This window comes from Staurois parvus, unplaced genomic scaffold (genome assembly GCF_062004578.1).
Source record: "Staurois parvus isolate SC_StPar_1 unplaced genomic scaffold, SC_StPar_1.0 ptg000299l, whole genome shotgun sequence".
NCBI lineage: Eukaryota > Metazoa > Chordata > Amphibia > Anura > Ranidae > Staurois > Staurois parvus.
The window spans coordinates 2,017,238-2,043,008 of record NW_028318095.1 but is presented as its reverse complement, the minus strand read 5'-3'; the positions used below and the strand labels follow the sequence as shown (position 1 = coordinate 2,043,008).

Below are 25,771 nucleotides of genomic sequence, written 5' to 3'. Positions count from 1 at the left end.
AGAGATGGTTTTGCATGAAAATCCCAGTAGATCAACAGTTTTTGTAATACTCAGACCACCCCGTCTGGCACCAACAACCATGCCACGTTCAAAGCCACATAAATTCTCTTTCTTTCCCATTCTGATGCTCAGTTTGAACCTCAGCAAGTCGTCTTCGCCATGTTTAGATGCCTAAATGCATTTCTGCCATGTGATTGGCTGCTTAGCGATTTGTGTTACCTAGCAATTGAACAAGTGTACCTTATAAAAAGGCCGGTGAGTGTATGTAATGCTTTTGTCTTTTTTAATCTAATTAAAAACTGCATCTGTTCGATAAGTATAAAAATTACTTGTTGATTTTGTCAGAAATTGTGTGAGCTGATAACCTCCTGTGTTCTCTGGGGTTATGGAATGGAGGAGGGATTATGGAGATGAGAAGGAAGGAGGAGATGAGGAAATGTCTGTGTTCTTTAAAATCCATCAGAACTACAGTAGATAGGGCTGGCACCATATGCTTGAGGATTAGGCAAATATGTTATCAAAGAGGAAAGTAGAGGTACACTACTTTTCTGGCATAGCAGTTATTTTTCTGTACTTGCAGTGTGTATAAAGAGATAAAATATGGGCGAACATGCATGTATTTCAGAGATGTGCTAAATGTGTTTTTTTTTGGCTTGATTTTGTTGTGCCTTGGCATATGCTTTAACTGTACTGGTATTCTGTCTATACATATTTTACAACTAGATTTAATGTTTTTCAAAACTATTGTCTTCGATTTAATGTCTTCCTAACAGCCACAAAATTGATACAAGGGTCTTCTAAAATATTAAAGACATGCCACAGGTATGTGTGTCACACGATTTCTCTTAAAGCAGGTGTTGCAGTAACAATGCTGTCAGCTCCACTAATTAGAAGGAAGACAAGACTCGGGGATGACCTGTAACGCTCCATTGTTTCTCCAGACAAAGATATAATGGCATACAATGTCTCCCTCCTACTGGAGACTAATGAAGAATAAAACTCATTTGTTGAAGTAAAAATTAATTAGTCGTATCACAATCACCTGCAATTACTACTGTGAAAGTTTGCAAGCTTGAGTAAACCACCTTCTTTATAACATGAAGAACTGCAGACCTTAAAGCGAAACTCTGAATGGAAACACACTAGCGTTTAGTGATTTATATTTAAAAAAAAGGGTGATAAGCACACAATGAACAAACATAGTCCAAGTTTTAAAAAGAGATTATAGGCTTCAAGATACTGCATTTCTATAAATAGCATAATTTGATGTTAAGGGTTTTGGCAAAGGGTCTCAATGTGTTTGATCAAAGACCCTCTGAGGTTGATTTACTTAAACTGGAGAGTGCAAAAATCTGGTGCAGCTCTGCATGGTAGCCAATCAGCTTCTAACTTCAGCTTGTTCAGTTAAGCTTTGACAAAAAAATTGGAAGCTGATCGGTTACTAGATACTGGTTCCCCTTTGGGCCAAAACACAATTATCTGTGCGAATGCATTTTCTTGACATTGGCATGCTCTGTTTTTAAGAAATGTTATTCCTAAAAAAGATGACTAATTTTTCTGAATCATCATTGTATGCGTGTTGGGGCATGTGAAAATTCCACCCAGCTTAAATTCTTGGACAGAACGAAGGGAGGGTGAATTAGCTTTTCCTTTTTATTGCTAAAATATTTTTTTTATAATTCATCACATATATGTGTAGGCCAGCATACAATCAGGGAGAAAGCAACAAAATAACCTTTATTTATACTATTATATTTTCTTTGCAAGAATGCTTATACATATGTAATCTAAATACAGTGATGTCTTTTCTTACATTAAAGGGGCAGTAATGTAATGGGATGTGTGAAGAAATAGCTGAAGGGGACTATTATTGTGCATTCACATGTATGCAGTCTTTCAAGAAAGCTGCCATACTGGAAACAAATCCCAGTGGAAATGACAGCTCCATGGTAACCAGTCCTGAAATTGCAGTTTCAGGTCCCTTAAAAACTGACCTTGGGCCCACAAGAGGGCAGCATATCACCTCCATTGAGATCCTCATCAGGATATAAAACAGCTATTCCCAAATTTGTTGGCTTTTAAACATATTATTACAACAAAAGGATCTAAAAATATACTATACAAAGCATGCTGCAATAGTTGGCTTCAGTAGTCGGCTTAAATAAGGAGTGAAAACTACAGTAAGAAAATCTGGAGAAATATAGAACAGTTTCCCACAGCAAGCAAAGCAGAATTCCTGTTTTATTTCTTCAGTAAATTAAAAATGAATCTTAGGTAGGTATGGGCAACTACGCTGCTTTTCTCCAGATTCACAAATATACTGGTCTTCAGTGCCAAGAACCTAGCATAGGTTAATAAGAAAACACCTTTCCTCCATATCACCCAAACCCTAACCTTAATATGGGCATTGGGCCATACTTCAGACTTGAATTTTCCCTCACCTGAACACTAAAACTTAGGCTAACCTCCAGATTAACATTTAGCATTTAACCACACCCTAAGCTTAACCCTTAGTTTACGCAAAAACATGTAACACAATGCCCTTAAAGCATACACCCTGAGCTCGGACCCTAACCATACATGAACCTTTACCCCAACATTAAATTGATTCCTTCACAATTAAAGTTAGCTTGTGATAATCAAAGTATCAAGCCTTGTTTGCCTGAACCAGCGCCAAAACCATCCAAACTGTGTGCCAGAAAAGGCAATTTTGCTTTGCTAAAACTGATCTACAGGTTTTCTTTCTGCATGTTTTTTTATCATTTCAGGCAACACTGCCAAAGATCTGTGACATAGTATGCAAAGTATGGGGGGTACCAATGCTACTTACAAAGAGAAGTAAAGGGAATTGCTACATTATATCAAAGATGGGCCTGAAGCTTTGGTTTATGCAGGAAAAGTCTTTTTAAAAAAAGGAACGTATTCTAGGTGTCAAGGGGATCATGGTGAGGTAATATGATTTCTACAAAATGCACCTGTAATTAAATTAAATTTGCTGTCATAAAAATGAAAAAAAGAGATGTCAGAGACACTTGTCTTTTTCTTTGAATCCTTAGAATTTGACTTCCCTTTGTAGTCAGTCAGGTGACCATTTTACTGAGCGTGTGACCAATGCTTTGATTGCCTGACTGACATGTGAAGGCACAAGCATTTAATGGATTCAAGAAAATAAAGAATCAAGAGGGGATTGGCAGCCTAGGTCTACTTTATAATGAGAAAAATATGGAGACTACCATTGTTTACCTCCTTCTCTAAATGCAGTTTTCCTGTCTATAGTGCTAATACACTGGCTAATATACTTTCACTAACCTAGGAGATGTATAGAGCTGAGAAAAATCAGAATAAAGTCAGATATCCTTATTTGCACCCTTGTTGTGGATCATTGTCTCAAACTATTAAATCTGGAGGATCAGCATGACAGCCAGACAAGTGGAATTTTCAGAAGTAGAACTCAGCAATAGCAGCCACCATATTTTTGTCATGACAGGTTTTCTTTACCAATTACAGAAATTTGGTGTACAACTTTCAGTTTGTTTTGTGCTTCTTTCTTGCCTTAATTATGTGTTTGTCTTTAATTCAATACTCTCATTATCTATTTTATTAGAAAATCTCACATATATTTTCTTAGCAATATAAATGAAAGAATGAATCATCTTAAACCAGTAATTTGATTTCTTTCTTGATCTGTTTGTATTTAGTGATCAATATTTGCTATACTGCCATATATAAAGATGGACGGGGTTAATAAGGATTCCAATTATATTTTTTTACAAAGCAAATAATAAACCTCTCATCAGTCAATGTAACCCTAAGGAACTATTCCGTCCATCCCACAAACCCGCCGAGTTAATGAACACAAAAATCTAAAAGGCATATATGCCATAGAAGAAGTGCATAATTACTAGCAATACTCATAGTATTAATGACATAAAAGAAGGTGTCATAAAACGATTGTAGAGGCAGGGATGCTGAGATCATTAAGGAAACAATTAGCTGCCATCTTGAGCATAATCATGTGGAAAAGATGGCTCCTTGGGGCCGACAGGCTTTTATGTCCAATATACTTATTTCTGTATGCAGAGCTTACTGTAGGAAACCATTTAGATCAGGCAGCAGGGCTTGCTGTGGTGTGTCGTTTCAAATTCAATGCTTTTGGAGAGTGGAAATTTTTAATCTGAAAGTTCTTTTCACACTGTGATGCTACCCATTTTGTGAGCTGTGACAGTATGCCAGGGAAACTAGCCTATATTATTAGCACTCCAGCCTTATTAAGCCTAACACAGTGTCTTACGAAAGTTTCTTTATCAATAAATGTCTGCATTGCCTCATTGTAACCAATTAGGTTCAAATATGTGCCAGAAAATAACAGGGAATCTGAAAATTGTATTAGTTGCTCTGGAACATTACCCAATATTCCTGTTGAATACTTTTTTTTAAACAGGAAGTCTAAAGTCTTATCCAAGATGTGATAAAATTAAATATAATAAAATATAAAAATTAACCATAAATAATAGTGCTACCCGTAAAGAAATTAGTAAATCCACCACCAAATGTGTGCACTATTAATTAAATTATAAGTAAATAAATAAATAAACCATCCTCATAGAATCCATTCAGTAAAGTCCACACATCAATATTTCATATGATCCTCAGTAAATGAAGCTATGAAGTCTTCCATCACTAGTGCAAAATCCAGTGCTTTAACACCCCATCAGAATGCACACTCACCAAAAGCTGGTGAATAACCAGCATATCTTTGTGTATCCAACACTCTGAAGCTTAGCTCTCTCCAGCTTAGAGATATCCAAACAACTCCATATAGTACATGTAGTTAGAAAAATACTCGCCATAGTGCAATAACGTATGTAAACAATTTATTCAAATATCCCCCCCTTTAAAACCACACTCACATAGAGTTAATAAATTTCAAGCAATGTAAAAAATCCTCAACACATAAGAGCGTCCATCTCTGTCAGCAGCGTCTCACCAGCCTGCCTGCAACCAAGATGGCATTGTTGAGGTCACATGGTCCGGACACGTGGGTTGGCATGCATGGTGACGTCACTGGTTAACCACTCCTAAACGCGTTTCGTCATACGACTTCGTCTGAGGGAGTGGTAAGCAGTACGTGGAGCGTGCTCTTAAAGAGCCGCCTCATTTCTCATTGGTCACTTTAATGAATAACACCTGAAGGCATGAATATAAATGAATGGTGCTGATGGTCAGATTCCTCAATAGGCTAACCACACCACTTCCTCACAACAGCACCATCTTGTGTCTAAATTATATAAAGCAGCAGAATAATTAAAATAAATATAACCTAAACTCAATACAAAATACATACAAAATAAATAAATAATAATTCTAAACATAAAATAAACATTACAAAAATTATATAAAAAACAGAAAAAAAATATAAAAAAAATATATGAAAAAATTAAATTAAGCATCACTAATGAAACAATTTAAGTCTAGTTCGACATTTAAACCCTTCAGGGATAAAGCTTCAGTCATATCATATATATCCATTTTGTTTCACACTTTCTTCACAATTCCCTAATTCGATTAGATCCCCTCGAAGCCCTAGGGATGGATTCTATAGCCCAAAATGTAATGTTAGTTTGATCACTATTATGATATTTCTTAAAGTGTAAAGATACACTATGATATTTGTATCCTTTCATAATATTCTTTATATGTTCAAGTACTCTAACTTTTAACTGCCTTTTAGTTCTTCCAATGTAGATTAAACCACATGGGCACTTTAAACCATACACCACATAAGTGGATTCACATGTTAAAAATGATGTAATATCAAACTCTCTCCCATTAGATTTGGAGCTAAATTTGTTTAATCCTTTAAACGTATGATTAACTAAACAACAAGCAGAGCACTTTTTACAAGAATAGAAACCTTTTCTATCCACAAACATTTTTATGGGCTTAGGGGGATCTAGGATTTTTTGGACTATTTTATCTCCAATGGTGGGAGCCTTCCTATATATAAATATAGGTCTATCAGGAATGAACCACCCTAATACCTTATCCATCCTCAATATGTGCCAGTATTTATAAACAATACCCTCAAAATCTTTATATTATATGATAGTTAGATATAAATCCCCATTGATGTCTATCATCAGAATCCAATTTAGGCTTATCCATTAGTAATTGGTCTCTGGGTAATTTATGTACTTGTTTAACTGTACCCTTAAGTTTGTCTATTTTGTGACCTTTATCCACAAACCTATTCACTATAATATCAGACTGAGCTAGAAAATCACTCTCTTGACAACAATTTCTCCTCAGTCTCATAATCTGGCCTTTCGGTATATTCCTAAGCCACTGGGGGTGATGCCCACTGAACCATGGCAGATAGCTGTTATTCACCAGCTTTTGGTGAGTGTGCATTATGATGGGGTGTTAAAGCACTGGATTTTGCAATGGTGATGGATGATTTCATAGCTTCATTTACTGAGGATCATATGCAATATTGATGTGTGGACTTTACTGAATGGACTCTATGAGGACGCTTTATTTATTTATTTACTTATAATTTAATGAATAGTGCACATATTTGGTGGTGTATTCACTAATTTCTTTAAGGGTAGTGCTATTATTTGTGGTTAATTTTTATATTTTATTATATTTAATTTTATCACATGGATAATAATTTGTAGTGGGTTAATAGTAGCAGCTCCAATTCTAACATATTGTGGTATTTTATTTGACTCTATGGGCACGGTGATTTAAATCTTGTGGTGTTTGAGAGTGAATGAGACAGACACCTTTCAGGATTTACACAAATACAAAAAGTCTACTTGAATTAAACCTATCAGTATCTAGAAATGTACTGAATATGCTCCTGAACTCTAATGCAGTCACTCACCCAGGTCTGCACTAAACTATACATGCAGTGTCCAGCACCTTGAGTAAGTACCCTGGGTAGTAAAACGAGCACACTTTATACTAGTGGTGAGCTCTGGCCTGTGGTCTTCCTTCTACCACACATTCCTATTGGTCCATTTTCATTATAAGCAGTTTTACTGGCCAACAAGGCTATTGTAGATGAAGAGGGGAGTGAACCAACACTCAACAGTAAGTCTTTGGATTTAGTTTTATAGTACAATAGGATTTATGACATCCAGGAGTCCTAGGACTACATGTAAAGATATCTGCATGTATTGCTTGCTATCACTAGCCTGTAGTAAGCCCTTGTTGGTGAATTTATAGGCTGGTAGTGATATGCTCTTACTTTCCACAGCTACTCTTGCTGGATAGAGGGTTAAGAAACTGAAACTTTTATAATTGGGATCGGCGCTGACGGTTTGTTGTTTTAGACATGGGCAATTATGGTACCAAGCCAACTTCTTATGGGTAAGACATAAGAATGTCATCTGGAAATTCGCAGGGGTTTTTTAGTCAAAGGATTACATAAGGCAGTCTGCCTGAAATGTAAACAGTTTAGCACTGTCCTCTGATCTGAGTTCTTTTACAAAATAACCAATGCGATTTCAGTGTTGCCAAAGTGTAAAGATAAATTCTGATTGAATAGTAAATTTTACAATACTTTCCACATAGCTCTAAGGACATTTTAGGGTGAAGCAAAGAAGGCTATTGTTTTGGATCTTAACCCAGAAGGATGTAGTGAAGGCTCCTGCTTTCTTTCACCTTCTTTTCTATCATTATTGACTTATATTATTACACACTGGGGGCCAATGTAAAATGAGATAAACTTCATGTATGCTTCCACCTTCTTGGTTGATCTTAGGCCTTTTTGAGATGGGCCTGGGTCACACTTTGCCTTAAAAAACAGGTCTAATAGGGTTTTATGTATCTGAGTGAAAATGGTTTCTTTCCAAATTCTCCTAAATATTGGTACAGTCCTCAAAATGGTTTCTTCTGCTAGGTAGATAATTACAAATCACTGGCCTAAGGCAAAATTGTTATAAGGTCATGCTTCATTTTGAAGGCACAGCTAGGGCCTGTGCCATTCCTTAACACTAATTAGCAGTACGGCATACTAAGAAACTGGCACAGGTGTCTGAACTATAGGTACAATCATGTTATTCCAATTACATGCTACATATTATTAATGCCTGGATTAATCATTAAAACACTGACAGAGAATACCTTTGTGGCACACTGTTTAGAGAATCATGGCTACAGTTGCTATAGTTTCTACTTAATTTAATAAAAAGATACAATAAAAAGAAGAGCCCTTGGATGAATACCTATTACTTTCTGTCCATGAGTGGTTGGTTGCTAGATAAAACATGTAGAATTTTTTAATGCTGCAGTATAAAAAAAAATATAAATAATTTTAGAACAGTACCCAGCACAAACTACTAAATACACACAGGGCACATGTTTTCTATGACAAATATCTGTAATGCTGTTCAACCTGTTTTTGAACACAACCATACTTTACAGCCAAGGGGTGATATACCACTTTTGCAGCTCTCTGAGCAAACTCCCCACCACCAACAGTTTACTGGACTATAAATGACCATGACTACACTGGCCTCTTATCTTTACCTGCCACCAACTGCCTATACACCTGGCCCTCTAGTTCCCAGTATGATGATAGCATTGTAAATTGCAAACAGCTTGACTGGTTCCCAGGGTTCATTTAGCTATATTTGTAGTTTGCAGAAATTATAAATACAAAGATAGAAAACAGGTCATTATACTAGTGGTATTTAAAAAAGAAATTCAAAGATTAATATGGAACACTGTATTTAGAAGAATAGGAATAATTTGGCAAGAATGGTGGATAATATATAAATAGGTATAGCTGGCATATAATAATAATAATAATAATTAAAACAATTACACTAAAATGGTGTGATATTGAGATACACACATATATGCTCACTATATATATATATATATATATATATATATATATATACAGTTGCAAGAAAAAGTATGTGAACCCCTTGGGATTACGTGGAGTTTAGCAAGAATTGGGCATAAAATGTGCTCTGAACGTCATCTAAGTCACAACAATAGAAGAACGCAGTCTGCTGAACATAATACTACACAAACATTAGATGCTGCCATGGTTTAATTGCACATAACATGTAAACATTCACAGTGCAGGGAGGAAAAAGTTTGTGAACCTTTGGACTTAATAACTGGTTGACCCTCCTTTGGCAGCAATAACCTCAACCAAACGTTTCCTGTAGTTGCAGATCAGACCTGCACAACGATCTGGAGTAATTTTGGACCACTCCTCTTCACAAAACTGTTTCAGTGTAGCAATATTCTTGGGATGTCTGGTGTGAATCGCTCTCTTAAGGTCATGCCACAGCATTTCAATCGGGTTGAGGTCAGGACTCTGACTGGGCCACTCCAGAAGGCGTATTCTGTGCTATTGCAGTGATTGTTTTGTTGAATTACTTGTATGCTTTGGGTCATTGTCCTGTTGCATCACCCATCCTCTGCGGAGCTTCAGTTGGCGGACAGATGGTCGTACGTTTTCCTGCAAAATGTCTTGATAAACTCTGGAATTCATTTTCCCATCAATGACAACAATCTGTCCAGGCCCTGAAGCAGCAAAGCAGCCCCAAACCATGATGCTCCCTCCGCCATGTTTTACAGAGGGGATGAGGTTTTGATGTTGGTGTGCTGTGCCTTTTTTTATCCACACATAGTGTTGTGTGTTCTTCCCAAACAACTCAATCTTGGTTTCATCTGTCCACAGTATATTTTGCCAGTAGTGCTGTGGAACATCCAGGTGCTCTTTTGCAAATTTCAAACGTGCTGCAATATTCTTTTTGGACAGCAATGGCTTCCTCCGTGGTGTCCTCCCATGTACTCCATTCTTGTTTAATGTTTTCCTTATTGTAGATGTGTCAACAAAAATGTTAGCATGTGCCAGAGATTTCTGTAGGTCTTTAGCTGGCACTCTGGGATTCTTCTTTACCTCATGCAGCATTCTGCACTGTGCTCTTGCAGTCATTTTTACAGGACGACAACGCCTAGGGAGAGTAGCAACAGTGCTAAATTTTCTCCATTTGTAGACAGTCTGTCTTACCGTGGACACATGAACATCAAGGCTTTTGGAGATACTTTTGTAACCCTTTCCAGCTTCATGCAAGTCAACAATTCTTGATTGTAGGTCTTCTGAGAGCTCTTTTCTGCGAGGCATGGTTCACATCAGACAGTGCTTCTTGAAACCAGTAAACCCAAAACAGGTGTGTGTTTTTTAAGGACAGGACAGCTGTCAGCAACACATCCAATATCATCACACTGATTGGAGTCAAGGTTGGCTCACTCCTGGCTCCAATTAGCTCTGGGAGAAGTCATTAAGCTAGGGCTCATATACTTTTTCCTCCCTGCACTGTGAATGTTTACATGTTATGTGCAATTAAACCATGGCAACATCTAATGTTTGTGTAGTATTATGTTCAGCAGACTGTGTTCTTCTATTGTTGTGACTTAGATGACGTTCAGAGCACATTTTATGCCCAATTCATGCAAAACTCCACGTAATACCAAGGGGTTCACATACTTTTTCTTGCAACTGTATATTATATATATATATATATATATATATATATATATATATATAAAATGGTTAGATAAATAGCTTGTTCTTTATCTATATGTGTAAATTCTGTATTGCCAACATACAGAATTTGTATTGCTAAATACAAATATACTGTGCACTTTGCAAGTGCAGTTGCTCCAGAGCTTAGTAAATGAGGTAAAGCTCTGCTGAGTTCCATCATCCAATCATGTCCATATCCAAGCAAAAATGCAGTTTTTGTATCTTCCTTGCATGTGATTGGGTATTCTTTGTAAAGTGAAACTTCACCTCATTTACTAAGCTCTGAAGCAACTGCACTTGCAAAGTGAACAGTCTATTTGCCTTTAGTAAATCAATCCCACTGGGCAGCACACAGCTGACCTGCATATAGTGTCAGTAACACATTCCAATATACAGTAAAAGGTTCCAGGCTGCTGTCCTGCCTGCCAGCTAGGTTCCCATTTTTGCTGATCTTGCAGAGTTTGCTTATTTTTGTTGGTGGAAGAGTGTTTTGTGTAGTTGCAGTTCAATGAATTTGCATGTGTGCAACCAGAACCAAACTGCTGGAAGAGTAAGAAGACAATATGCCTACCCTTCCAGTAATTGGTTCTAGGTGTAGGACTGGAATCATCTTTTTGACATCAGTCAAAGTAGGATGCACATTTTGGCATTCAAATCTATCTATCTATCTATCTATCTATCTATCTATCTATCTATCTATGCGCAACACATTATGAATGCTTTCTTTAATATTTTTGACTTGAGAAAGAATCAAAAACATATTTATGGCATTCCAGCCATCCCCATTATATAATATGATGACTGTGACTATTGAAGCACTTGTTCTCCCCAATATCTGCTTGTTAAATATCTTTGGCAATCCATGGGCAAGAATTCCTGGCCATATAAAAAGGGGAATTATTATGTTATTGTTATATGTTATATATATGTTATTTTCTCAATCATTTTCACATACAAATACTTAAAAATCCTGGAACTGAACCAAAGGTGAAATAAGAATGTGCACATCGACTGTTACATAAATTCAATGGAAAATAGCCAAATCCAAAACTTCACTTCAATGCAGTGAAGAACAATTACAAATCTGGAAATGCAATACAGTAATGAAAACATGTTTCAGCAAGCATGTAAAATGTGAAAATGACATCAAATATTACTTTTAGGTGAACCTTACAATAATAACTCAAAATAAGTGCTCACTGAAATACATTATAGATTCTCTTGTAGTGCAGAATTATAACTTAGGAACAGCCTCGGTAATGACAGTGATTCGGCCAAGCCTTCCCTGCTGAATAGAGACAGTTAAGCAGCACATTTAACAGAGTGCATTAAAATATAATTAGTTTTGGTGCTTGCATTTATTAGACAATATAGCACATGGATAGGCTATTTGTTTATCTTGTATCAATGGGTCCAGATTAGTTGTATTGCTTCTTAAATTACTTTGAACTGGCTCATGAGGAGCGATGTAGCTGGCGTTTCGCGGTGCCATACTCCAATGGGGGATGAAGCTCAGACATCATCCTAGGTCTGTTTTCAGCTCAATGCTCTGCTGATTTTATTACAGCTGCACTTCCATATCCCTGAGAAATCCCCAGTGACACCATCAATGGTAATACACTCACAGAAGAGCATGAAGACTGAAAAAACACCCACAATGGCAATCCGCCTACAGTCCCTAATGTTGAATCATGTGCTAATTGTTAGACTCATAGAATACATTAGATAGTAATGAAAACTTTATAGTCTGGCGCAGACATAACAACCATAGAGAACACAGAAACATTCACATCCAGTATTAGATTCCACTGGGGGTTTAAAAATGTTATTACAAAAAGTAAGCAAACTGTAATTCCTGAAAGTCTAGTCTGGCCAAAATTGAGAGGGCTTTCTTTCAAAATTAAAAGAAGCCTGAGTTAGATATACCATCAGTTCTATTGCTTGGTGTGCTCTGTGTTTTGGTGATATTGATTTTGCTGCAAAATTATCAATTTCACCATAGGTGTAATTTGTCAGAAACTGAGTTTCTTGATTTTGTTCACTGATATGCTTAGACCAAATTTGATTTAAAAAAAATCTACTCTATTCTCTTTACTAAGGGGGTATTTATGGTAGTTGAAAGCCAGGGGCCATTAAATCTTACCACCTCATGAAAAACACAACAACCAATCTTAATTTTGCCCTTTCAATTGATGCCAATTCTTTCTCCAAAATTGCCACATTTTGCTGACATCTACTGATTTTTGCCAAAATTTCAGGGAAATAATAACTATAATTCCCACTCATCCCCAGCTCCGGGAGTCATGTTACTGCTTCTCACTTTCCAATAAACCTGGCCCTTTTAGGCTAGTCTCATCAAATAATTTAGCTAAACATCTAGAGGAACATATAGGCTAAATCCTATAACTCTTATTTTAATTTTGATGAGGTTTTTAAAAGGGGGTGGAGCCCCTGAAATGCATATCGGCCCCACCCATTACTGACAGGTTGGACTTGACAGCTGCACTCTGTCATTGCAGCTGTATCCCCGCCGGCTTGTTTGCCAATCCCTGACTGTGCTGGATGTTCACATTGCTACTCAGCTCTACTCATTTGTTATCCCTCTGATGCAGGAATTCTTGTCTAGGCTCCTGTATGCTGTTAATAAAGAGTTTAGAATTGGTTACCTTGTGTGCCTGGAATGTGCTGATGACCCCGCAGCCCCTGCCTAGACCCTGATGACCACTGTTGGATATTTATATACTTGCGCATATCCTATGCGCTTCTGGTGAGTGCACTCATATTACCAGCCCTCGCCATTTAGGATCACCAGCACGAAGTATGGATCACCTAATTTTCTGGACTTGATTTGCATTTTTACTTATGATGCACTACAGTCACTTTATATATTGATTATAAATTCATTTGTTTACTACGTCAATAAGAGACGATTTATCACTATATCACTTTACAAACGCTTTACTAGCGCTCACCTTTTACTATTCATTATTATCGTTTCTTTTGTCTGTAGAGCTGCATTTTTATCATACTGTATTATTTGGAGGTCTAGAGGTTTACCTTTAATGCCAGCTGCTTTATATTTTGCGCTCGCTTATATTTCTGATTTTAGTTTTGATGAGTTGTTTAAGGCTAGGTTGGTGTTAATGAGGACCATATCTGCATGTTCATATAGTTTCCAAGCAGTCATGATTGCTCTCAAAGTATTCAAAAGCTTGGCACATGTGCCAAATATTCCACAGTAGTCAAATTTGACCATGCACATGTCCAGAAGTAGGTGAGTCAGCCATTTATAGTAAAGTCAATAACATGGTGAACCAGCACATCAGAATTATAGCAAAGTGCACAATTTAGAACAAAACAGTTAAACAGATTAAAAAGCCTTACCAATAAGTATATGCTGTGGTTCGCTTTTTATCCCGGTGCCAGCACTTGTGCTTGCTGCCACTTCAACCCGGTACTGAATGCCAGGGTAGAGTCCGCCAATCACCACTGAGCGAATTGCAGCATCTACAGTCTTGTTTATGTGAAACCGTGTCTCATTGCCCAGGCACCAGATCTGTATATGTAAAGGAAATATACATTTACTAGACAACACATAACATTGATTATTCATTTAGCTGTGTTTTTGTTTTGCCATCACACACAGTCCATGTGGACCCTCCTACATTAAAAGAGGCTTTCACTACATTATGCAGAGACTTGTTTACCAATGTTTAGACAATTTACCTCTTAGGTTCCTTGCACACTAGCGTTTTTCTAAGCTCCTAGAAGTTGTTATGAGCATTTTTTTTGCTCTTAGAAGCTAAATAGTATTATCCTATGTGCCCATGCACACTACTTTAGGCTATTAGCATTTTTTGAGCTTCAGTGTCTAAGAGCAGAAAAAAATTGTTTTTGGAGAGTTTTTTGGAGAGTTTTTGCAGCAGAAAAAACGCTAAATGTTCCTAAACACTACTAAATGTTCCTAACCATTTTATTCTTGCTTTTTTTTTTACCTCTACATGTATTGTAAAAATTATAATAGAATGCTAAATGCTCCTAAATGATTCTGAACGCTACTAAAATGCTACTAAAAAATGTTATTACCAGTGTTTTTATATCCAGCGTTTTTCCAGCTTTTTTTAGCTTAAATAAAAAACGCTAGTGTGCATGGAGCTAGAGACATATTCTGAGTTTAACAGCCATGCTTAAAGTCTTAATTAAAGTGATTAAAGGCAATTAAAAAAAAAACAACAAACATGTCATCTCCACTGTACTTGCAGTGGTTTTTCACAGAGCAGCTCTGGTCCTAATCTTCTCTGATCCCCCGTGGGTGCTCCTGGCCCCTCCCTCCTGCCAAGAAAGTGCCCCCAGAGCAAGCAGCTTCACATATAGAGCTGTAGCTCGACCCTGCCCCCTCTCTATCCTCATTGATTCACTGACTGTAATTCACTGCTGTCTCAGTCAATGAAGAGGGAGAGTCCCAGAGAGCCAAGGCTCTCGTGCAGATTGCTGGATTGCAATGGGCCTCAGGTAAGTATTAAGGGGGCTCAGGGGGCTGCTGCACACAGAAGGTTTTTACCTTCATGCATAGAATGCCTCTGCTGAATGCATGAAGGTAAGACACCTTGAGCCTTTACAACCACTTTAAGGCTTACGTGAAAAAAACCCCACAATCTCAAAAACTGCTCATGTTCTAAGTTGTGCAGGAAACCACTAGTAACTATTTTCATAGGTAGATAGCTAGCTAGCCTTTGTAGAGTTAAAGTCTCTGATTTTCTTACCAACAGAACACTTTCTCTACAGAGTTCATATGACTTTCAAAAGCTTATTGTAGGTTTAAACATATTTTTAAAAAAATGAAAATGAAAGCTTACTGTGCTTAGATGTAGTGGCTGCATTTGTTTTTTTTCAGCCTTCTTTTTTAAATATCACTTGGTGCAGGGGTGGACTGACAACTCATGGGGCCCCCGGGCAATAGGGAATCATGGGGCCCCTGTGTCCTTGCCCAAACTCAAAAAAGCCTAAAAGAAAAAAAGGCACCAGGGGCATCTCATGGGGCCCCCTACTGACCTCGGGCCCTCGGGCAGTGCCCGAGTTTCCAAATGGTCAGTCCGCCCCTGAATTGGTGGATTTGTTACTGATACACTTCTAGTAGGGTGACAACACTCTCTCATCGTAGTGTATTTATGGAGGAGAGGTATTGTCACCCTAGAACAAGAAGTTTATGGGTTTTTTGGACTACAGGATGTCTTCCCCTCACCTCTTCTTCAAAAAATACGGAAATATACTTTGTAGTCCTCAGAGATAGCTGGGAACAATGAAACTAATCACATTGCAGCAGAGGCAGGATCAACTGGTATATTCTTTGCACTTATCAAACAGATACAACAAACTGCTTTCAACGGTATAGTTACCGGGGGCAAATAAAAGACATTCATTGGGATTTACATAGTATACTATAACTAACCTACAACTAAACTGTGCCTAGATTAAATTTGTTGTACAGAGACAATATATATTTTTCAAAGAAAATTTAATTGGCAGGAACAACAGGAGAATTATACAAAAGACTGGCACCAGACAGACACAAGCAATAAAAGCACAACCTATTCATACAGACAAATCATCTAAAACCAGAACCCAAAAATCATCTTTCACCAGTACGAATACATTTTATTAATCACTGCTTTTTAATGTTCTAAATACATAAGCTGCTTTTACCACAAGATACCGTTTATGAAAACTACTAAAAATAATCTAAAAGAATCTAGATTAAAAAAAAAACATATGCATACTTTGCTGCTAAGACTGATAAATCATTTTAATGTCGCTATGGAAGCCATCTAGTCAAAATACCTTTTCCCTAATGCTTTCCATTGTAATTACACTTTCTGGCACAGTCCATGAGAAAACTGCAGGCATCAATTTGAATTTTCACTTTATTTAAGGTAGCAGATATTCTCAATGGTTTTTGACTGTTAACAGTGTTAGTCAGAAATTAATCATATGTTAATCTGCTTTAAATCTAATGTGGAGACTCCAAAATGCCCATGCTATCGAGATTAATTCATTGAATTGGTAAGTATTGACAAAGGTGAAGCCGAGGTTAATATCTGCACGGGGGTTAATAAATCCTGATGAAATATTGATCTCCCCCAAATAAATATACACATGATGACTATGTATTTTAGATGCTTACATTTGCACAGAGGATAATCTGGTGGAACATGTTACATTTACTGTAGAAAAGATAAAAATAGCATGCTTGCCTGGAATGTACTTTAATTATACTGAAATACATAATTGCATACTCATGGAATATATATTTTTGTCCTTTACATATTTAGGTTATCATTTGTAGAGTTTTTTTGGTAAGCCACAAGCATGTTTTACACTATCAACCAAGTGCTTTGAGTGTCAAAAATGTAATTGGTAGAATTTGAAACGGGCATTTTCTGAATGTAGAGGGCCTGTGTACAAGATTATAAGATTAAGGGTCAGCACAACGGCTAAGTGGTTAGTTCTTCCACCTATCAGCACTAAGGTTTGAATCCCAACCATGTCACTACCTGCTTGGATTTTGCATTTCTCTCTGTGCCTGTGTGAGTTTCCTTGCACACTCCGTAGACATGCTGATAGATTATTTGCCCCTAGTGTATTTACGAATGTGAGTTAGGGACCTTAGATTGTAAGCTCGCCAAAGGCAGGCACTGATGTGAATATAAATTATACATGTACATTGACAGGGCTATATAAGTAGCTGTAATAATTACAAGCTGGGCCCCTACAACTTGTATGAGCAGTTACATACGATTGGTTCAAGCCTTTGATTTATGCCTTTCATCCCTCAGACCCCAGACATTTGCACTGTATACTATTACCTGGTTTAACTGTTTTTATAAATACTTTTTATTATTTGGAATCACTTGTGGGAACTGGTGAGGAAAAGCCTGGCCCACACATCCACTGACACTAGTCTGGATATAAGGGCAAGCCAGGTATAGTGGGTATACAAAATAATCCTCCCCCCCTCCTTTTAAAATAATCACATGTTGTTGACTGCTTCTAGGCATTGATAAAACCTTTGAAATTATTTTGTATCCATGCCCTGACTTGTACCTGTCCACAACCTGGAGATCGTTTGGCAGTCCCTCCCCACACATAGTTGATTGTTTGCTTCAGGTGCACTATCAGGGACTTAAATGCTCCAGGAAATCTCTTTTCATGCTGAGCTAATCAAAATGACCACAGCTGATAAGAGTTGAAAGTCAAATGGCTTTGTGTGCCATTGAGAAGGTTTAGCTACAGAGTAATTTTTAGGGGGGGGGGTCCTTTTTCCAACTCTGTTTTCTGTTTTTGAATGTGTTTTTATTTCTTTCTGACATGCTGGTATTATATCTTTCACCTGGATGTTATAAGTTGCACTGAGAAAATACAGCTGGATAAAACAAAAACTGTGTCTGTCTTCATGTTAGGCTGCAAAGCAGCAACATTGATAGTGATTATTTTAAAGGGGGGATTCTTTTCTATACCCACTGTATATCACATGCGTACTTAATCAGCATATTATCAGCACTGCATCTGTCCTCTTCAGAGGGCATACACAGATCTCCTTTGAGCTGCAGCTGCATGTGATAAGCAAGGCTGGAACTCTAAGGACAGGATTGTAGCAGAGAGTGCTTTCTGAATAAATTCCCCAATATATGCACAGAGTGCACAGTGGGTCCTTTTCTTCTTAAAGTCTGTGTGCACTGTACACATTATGGACACACCAGAGATTTTAGACATTGAGAATACAGGTGAGTTTTCTTCACCTAATGTCCCTGTGAAACACTTTAAAGAGGAATGAAACCCAAAACCAAAATGTAATATATTGCAGTTTATCAGTCATTAGATGTGATGGCTACATCAGTTTTCTTTTCTTAGGCTTTTTCCCCCTTTGTCTTCACCAGGTGATCTGGCCAGTAACACACCTCCTGTAATAGAGTGCCTACACTCTGGATGAAGAAGCACAGGGGGCACCTTTGGAGGTGTCAATCTGGAGGGAGGGGAGTGTTAGATGTACTCACGGATTTAAATACACTAACAAATTAAAGCCAAACTCCTGCTAAAACTTTATAATCAGTCTTTTTCCTTTTTGAGATACAGGTTTTACAAAAATATATAAAAGCTGATCTTTGTAAGCACCCCTGCTAGTGTTAAATGGTTTGTCTCATCTCTGTAACTGATACATCAAGAGAGCTTGTTCTTTTGAAAAAACAACAGACTTACTGGCTGGGTCAGCAGATTAAAATAGAAGAAAGAAAGCCTAAAAAAGAAAACGAATACAGCCATCATATCTAAGAATTGGTAAGCTGCTATATAATAAACACAGACGTATATAAAAAGCTAACAAGAGATTTAACCTCACTTCCTGTTTCGTGAAACTGACGTCACCAGGACAAGAAGAGAGGGGGAATCGCTAATGGAGCACCAGATAGCAAAAATAAACCCCATACAATACTTTTTTGAAAGTGGACTTTTTAGGTGCCCATGGACTACACATACAGTACAATATCACAAAAACTACAAATTTATGGACAGCTCCTTTGTTAAAAAACATTTTCCACAACATGTGAAAAGAACCCGGTTAAAGTTATATGACTCCCTCCTGTTTAAATCACTGAACACATTATTATACAAATATCTGAATATCTGTGCATAATAATGCATCCAAAGAAGCTGACAATAAATGTGTATTTTTTTATGATACTGTATGTGTAGTCTGTGGGCACTCAGAAAGTCCACTTTCAAATGAAAATTATTCTTATACACTTGGGATTTGGTGCCTACCAAATTAATTAATTTATTCTGGCAGTAAAACCCCAACAGGGGTTCTAACCCTCTCCCATGCTATCCAAAATTTAAAGAAAAAAATGTTGGCCCTGGATAACAAGACGGACCACGCAGACTTAAAATTCCCTTGGAAGGTTCAACAGTTAATATTCATTTTAAATATTTTTATTTATATAAAATATTAATATTTTAGTTGTGTATTTAGCTTTTTTAACCTATTTGTATGGATTTAAACTTTAATTTAGGCTGCAAGCAAACAGGCAATTACAAAAAAAAAAAATGCAACGCAATCTTTTGCAACAACAATTCCCAATGCCAGTTTAAAAATATTTATACATATTTTAACTTTCTTCTTAAAAAGTCTCACTTTGATAATATGTTTGCCCATTTACCATATTGTCAATGGAAATGGTGCAATGGAATTTTTGTTGATGTTTGTACAGAAGGAAATAGCTTTACCCTATAGTCTTGAATAATTCCATTCTGGTGATCCGGAGGAGGTGGGTCCCAGGAGACGCTGATACTTGTGCTATTGTTACTCCCGACTGTCTGAACAGTGACAGACTGCGGTGCAGCACTTGGGGCTAGAGCAGGTGAACAGAAAAATAGAGAGAGAGACATTAATCCTTCAAGCTGAAGTCACATTTTTAGTAACCTCATGTATATCCAGGCAGGCATAGCCCTTAGCTTGTGTTCCCTGCAGACCTGAATATGCAAACAGAGCAAGCTAGTGAGGTTGAAATATTAGCTGTTGTGATAACATCTGTTTAATAAAGAGACAACATTCAGCTTATTCGGTCTTCAAAAAAAAAGAAAATCTGCTCTTTTATTAACATTGTACACATTTTCTATTCCATATTTATCCTCTTGCTACAGGGTATTATGATTATCTACTACACTTCATATTGTATGTTTATTTTAACCGTAACTGTTCAAGGTTTACCAAAATCTCTTAGCACATTTATCATGTGGAATGTTTATACTGTTGTGCTTTTTTTCCATTATGTTGCAATTAAACCATTTCGGTAGCCTAAGTTTACTCACTAAATTGCATTTTTGAATGTTATTATGCCTGGATGACCTCAAAGTTGAGCTGACAAAAATGTAGACCATGGTTCAAACATGAGCTCTGTGCAGCTTTTCCTTTACACACTGGAGCGTGAAGAAATGAGGAGGGGAAGAGGAAGGAAAAATATAGGAATGAAGAGAATGGGAGAATAAAGGAGAGGTGATAAGAGAGAAATGGAATGGAGGAAATGGGAGCAAAGGAAGAATGGTAGAGGATACAGTATAAAGGAGAGAAGAGGAATGTAGAAAAGAGGAGCAGAAGAGATAATGGGAGACAAGACAAAAAAGAAGTAGGGAAAAGATAAACCAGAAAAAGAGAATATGGGATACGAGAAGAGACCACTGAAGAAGACAAGAAATGAAAGGAGAAGACAGCAGAGATGATGAAAGAATAGAATAAAGAAGTAGATAGAAAAAGTAGAAGAGAATGAGAAAGGAGATAAGAGAATGGAGAAGAAAGTAGAGAATGGGGACAAAAAGAGACTGAGGAACAGGAGAGAAAATGGAAGAGAACAAGATTGGAGAGAATGGGAGAGGATAGGAACTAGTATAAAAGTGGAAATTAGAGAATATTAGAGAAAAAAAAGAAAATAAATATACTCATTCTCTGCCTGTTATTCTCATCTGATTGCATCAGTATGATGTCAGTTGACAAGTATGCCAACTAGAATTCCTGACTTTCTTAATCCGCCTGCATTTTGCAGGTCAGTCTTTCAAACTATTAAAGCCAGAAACAGCCGGGCTCAAGGAGGTCTCTAATGGCAGCCTCTGTGTTTCTCTCAGTACAGGTTACCTTCAAAAAGGCATCACTGTTGTATGAAATAGAATTTTCCATTTTATTTGTATTTTGCGGTGTACATGATGATGATGGGTCCAAAAGTTCTCTTTAATCAATTTCAGATCAATACCTGATCAGCACAGGCGCTGCAGATACAAATATCTATTGATTTCTTAACTCCATCCTCTGAAGTTTTTCACATCTAAGTCCATGCCAGTGTGAGAGTAGTAGGTAACAAAGGACCTGCAATAAAATGCCTTGCTGGAGGGAAGTCATTCCTTTACACTCTAATTTACAGACTCTGATCTGCAGGCTTCCTATAGTGAAGGCATTTGTTTAGAAAACACAGTACAAGTGATGTATTTATGTGGAGCCATTGGCTTTTATTTCCTAATATCAGCTATAAAGTCACTGTTTATTTTCATTTTCTTGATCTGCCATTAAACATTGCATGCCTATAAACTTGATTCAGCGCATATGTCCCAGTATATGTTTTCTACTGTATATTACAGCATTAATGCCCAATTGTAGCTTCCCAAAAATGACAGAAATAATTTAGGGTGGATCAGGAATGTCAGACCACTGTACAGAGACTGCAGTGGTCCCAAGTTACAAACTCCTGCCCTGTTTAGGACTTTTCTTCTGAAGAAGCTTTAAAAAAATAAAGAACATAGAGACAATTTAAACTTCCTCCTTGATCTACCCTAAATTGATTTCTATCTTTTTTTTGGAAACTTTGCTCTCAATATGAGGAATTGTATGGTTATCATGTTAGTCCCAACACGTTTACTATGTTCTGCTGCTTCTGTTGTACAACATAACTCACAGTAAACTGGTATGTGGTCTAGTAGTCAGAAAGTGGCTGCTTTCATCAGGGTCTTTCTTGCTTTGTGACTAATTCTCTTGCTCCTTACATACCACCAGACTGCTCTCAGGCTTAGAACATTGGCTTTTGTGTGCACTTATTCAGTCTTCTTTTCTCATCAAACTTCCACCTCAAGTATCATCACTCTGAGGATCTCACTCTTATGCTGAAGTCTCAAGTGATTACAAGTCATTTAATTACACACCTGCACGGCTGATATACAAAATTGGCAAGTGTATACCTGTCACTGCAAATACACTATTTGAAATATAAATCACTCTGAAACTGTAATTACGTGTATATTACTAACTCTTAAAGGCCAACTCCCCTGATATTTCAGGTTGGCATGGCTGCTGGAAAGTGGAACATTAAGTTCCACTTCCATTAAGTTCCACTTCCATTAAGTGTTGTGACTGATATCCCATTCAAAATAGCCAAATATACCTGGCTACTACAAACATGTTTGTTTTCCAGAAAATCTCTTAAAGCAGGAGATTGCCGTGCTATTATTTCTCAACATAGGGTTAATTTTAGGGTTACATGGAAGGTCAATGTTAGGGTTATATGGAGGGTCAATGTTAGGGTTACATAGAGGGTCAATGTTATGACTACAGGGAGGGTCACTGCTAGGGTTCCATGAAGGGTCAATGTTAGGGTTACAGGAAAAGTTGATATTAGAGTTACATGGAGGACCAATGTTAGGATTGCAGAGATGGTCAAGGTTAGGGTTATAAGGAGGGTTATAGTTAGGATTACAGGGAAGGTCGATGTTAGTGCTATAGGGTGGGATAATGTTGGAATTACAAGGAGGGTCAATGTTACAGTTATAAGGTGGTTACATTTTAGTAGAGGGTATCACATTCTGCACTGGAAACTAACAGCACCAATCTCCTGGTTCCAAAGGCCAACATTTATTGGAAATCACAATTTTTGGAGTCAGTAGGTGATATGACAACTTGGGACCCAAAAAATACTGTTTTGATTTTCAATAGCCTTTAAAGTGGGACAAAGCCCGCATTTCTGAAAACTGCAAGCAGGAAGCTTTTTATTGCAGAAAAGACAAGCTATGTCTTTTCTCCAATAATAGAAACTTACCGGCCTCCTCGTAACTTTCTACTGAATAACTGCTGAGCTGCTCATTTCTGGCACACTTCAGCTGTGTAGTAATGATTGACGCCTTTTATCCTTTTATCACACACTTCAATAAAAGAAAAGTGTCTGTGCTGGCCACTGCAGCCATTTCAAACTCCATTTCAATGGATAGGGTATAAAAAGTGATTGAAATGAACCCCTGCATTGTCTCCCCACCAAAGTTTCATTTTTATTTTCTAACATTGGAAAAAATACAACCAGATAAATTGTTATGAGCAATGAAAGTCTGACACTTTTGCTTTTTCCTTTTTGTATTATTTACAGATGAGAAGAGTGAATTCTCAGCATCAGCATTGGAGACTCTTAATAAAACTTGTATCCATTCCATCTTGGTTGGCTGATTACATAAATGACATGTCTGGATAATGTCAGATGTCACTTCTTTCAAGGATTAAACACCGAGACTGTAAAACAATTAAGCAGAAATGCTCACTGAGCCAGAAGGGTTTCTGCAAATAGGATTCCTGTGTGGATTTCAAGTGACATTATTCCAATATTTCATGCTGCATTGGGATCTGCTTTACTAAGAGAGTCCTAACATATACAGCAAATATGCAGCAGTTTTAAGGTTCAACAGAAAGCAAATAAGTTGCATGCAACATCAGTAATAAAAGCTCAACTAACCTGACTGTATTCAGACAATGTTTTCCTATAATAAAATTATGTCAACTAACTAGGCTTCATAAACACACTTGCATTTATCAACTTCATTTAACACACTATTACATCATAAAAATGCATTGTAAGATAAGGATAGTTTTTTTGTAAGCTCCCCAATGTTTTCTGTCTTTCCATATCTTAAAAGCTGCATTCAGCTTTTGTTTAACTACATTAAAAACAATGCATAAATGGATCACACACATACTTGAACCCCCCCAAAAAAACTATAAAACATACGTGAAAACTTTTAGAAAAAAAAAAAATAGACCACAAAACACATCAACAATAATCTGTTTAGTTGCTTACGTGTAGAGGAAGATGTCCATTACATTCACATACATGAAGACCAAGCTGTCTAATGACAGACCCAGTGGTTGAACAACTTTTAATACTGCAAGGAGTTTGGTTTAAATCTTTTTAAAAAGACTGTCAGTACAAAACAAAAAACTCCCCCAAATGTTCCTATTAGTCCATCACTATGATGGCCTGCCTCAATAGCATATAAGAACATGCAGAACATGAAGAAGCAGGGACATGCAGAAATTGGAAGGTTCACTCTATTGAAAGTCCTCTAATCCCAAAAGTAAAATCCCATTCAAAAGCATTTTAAAAATAAACTTTTGCCATAAAAAAAACCTCAGTCCCAGGTTCTGAAGGTTATAGGTAAAGTCACCATGCCTCACTGCTGCCACCTGGGAAAGTTGGGAGCTTGAAATCCCATGATAGTAAATACTAGCCAATAGTAGAGCGTATTCTTGAGGGGATCAAGTGATCAGCTTTCCCAGGAGGCAGTGGTGATGCATGGTGATGTTAGAATACTGTCAGGCTTCAACATTGTGCAGTGTGATACCAGTATGTTTTGGGCATTGTGGGACAAATGGGTGGCACCTAGGCAGGTTTACAGGGGGAGTAAAACCTCAGGATAAGATTTGCTCATAGTAGAGTAGCCTAGGGTAGAACACTGATAACGTAAGGCAAAAACCTCCAGGCCCTGAACAGTAATTTATTCTAAAGGGATGACTGGCTGAGCAAAATTACTAATATTCTGGCCAGTGGGAAAATATAGAAATATGTGTATTTAGCTGTTTGCCTAGAATTACACTCTAATAAAAAAAATCTAGCATAAAATTTGGATCAAGGATAACAATTTTATCTGAAATCTGTTTTATCTATAGGACTCTGTGGAAATCAAGTAGCATCTAATTTAAAGCACGACACTGAAGGAGCCACACAAGCTGGTGTATTTGAAAAACATATACCTGAAGATACCTTTCTCTAGTGGTTTTATATTTATCCTGGCTCTCAAACAGCAATATAAATTAAAGCACTTGTCTGGGGATGCTGTGGTTATTAAATAGACCACATTGCAAAATAACATTTTTTAAAGCATTTTCTCATTTCCCTTGCTGCTGGTTTTGCGGAGACACTGGGCTGAGAGTTGACAGGTCAATTATTTCACTACTGAGCTGCTTTCCACAAATGTGCAAGAACCCAAATCGCCGCTCATCTTTTTCCAGGGCAACAAAAGTGGATTCCATTTGTTACTTTTTGCAAGGCCAAAGAGGTGGGAGATGGATGCATGCAGGATGGTGACAAATACCTGCTCCAGATAAAAAGCCTAACTGCGGGGAAATTAATTTTTGGATGGTGGCCTTTGAAGTACCATTCTATATAAAAAGTAATCCAATGAAACTTGGCCCTGTTTGGAAGGTGTCAACTACCTTTGATTTGTTCATCTCACTCTCAGTGGTTTTTATTTGAGGCCAGTCTGCTGGCTCTCAAGAGATTGCTATTTTTATTTGAAAGAAAGTGTAAACTGACAATTTGTGTTGAGCTATTTTCTAAGCTGTGCTCAAGCTTTTTTCCATAAAAG

General features: G+C 37.2%; 1 protein-coding gene across 11 annotated transcripts in view; it reads right to left on the bottom strand.

Moving 5' to 3' along the window:
* The window catches only part of ROBO2 (roundabout guidance receptor 2), a 1,216,825-nt gene that overhangs the window by 53,882 nt on the left and 1,137,172 nt on the right, over nucleotides 1-25,771 (bottom strand). For all 11 annotated transcript variants that reach the window (XM_089682904.1, XM_089682898.1, XM_089682906.1 and 8 more), the window contains exons 15-16: nucleotides 19,835-19,959; nucleotides 13,943-14,114 (exon numbers count right to left, since the gene is read on the bottom strand). In XM_089682904.1, coding sequence (XP_089539030.1) covers nucleotides 13,943-14,114; nucleotides 19,835-19,959 — 297 coding nt within the window. The remainder of the gene's footprint in view (nucleotides 1-13,942; nucleotides 14,115-19,834; nucleotides 19,960-25,771) is intronic.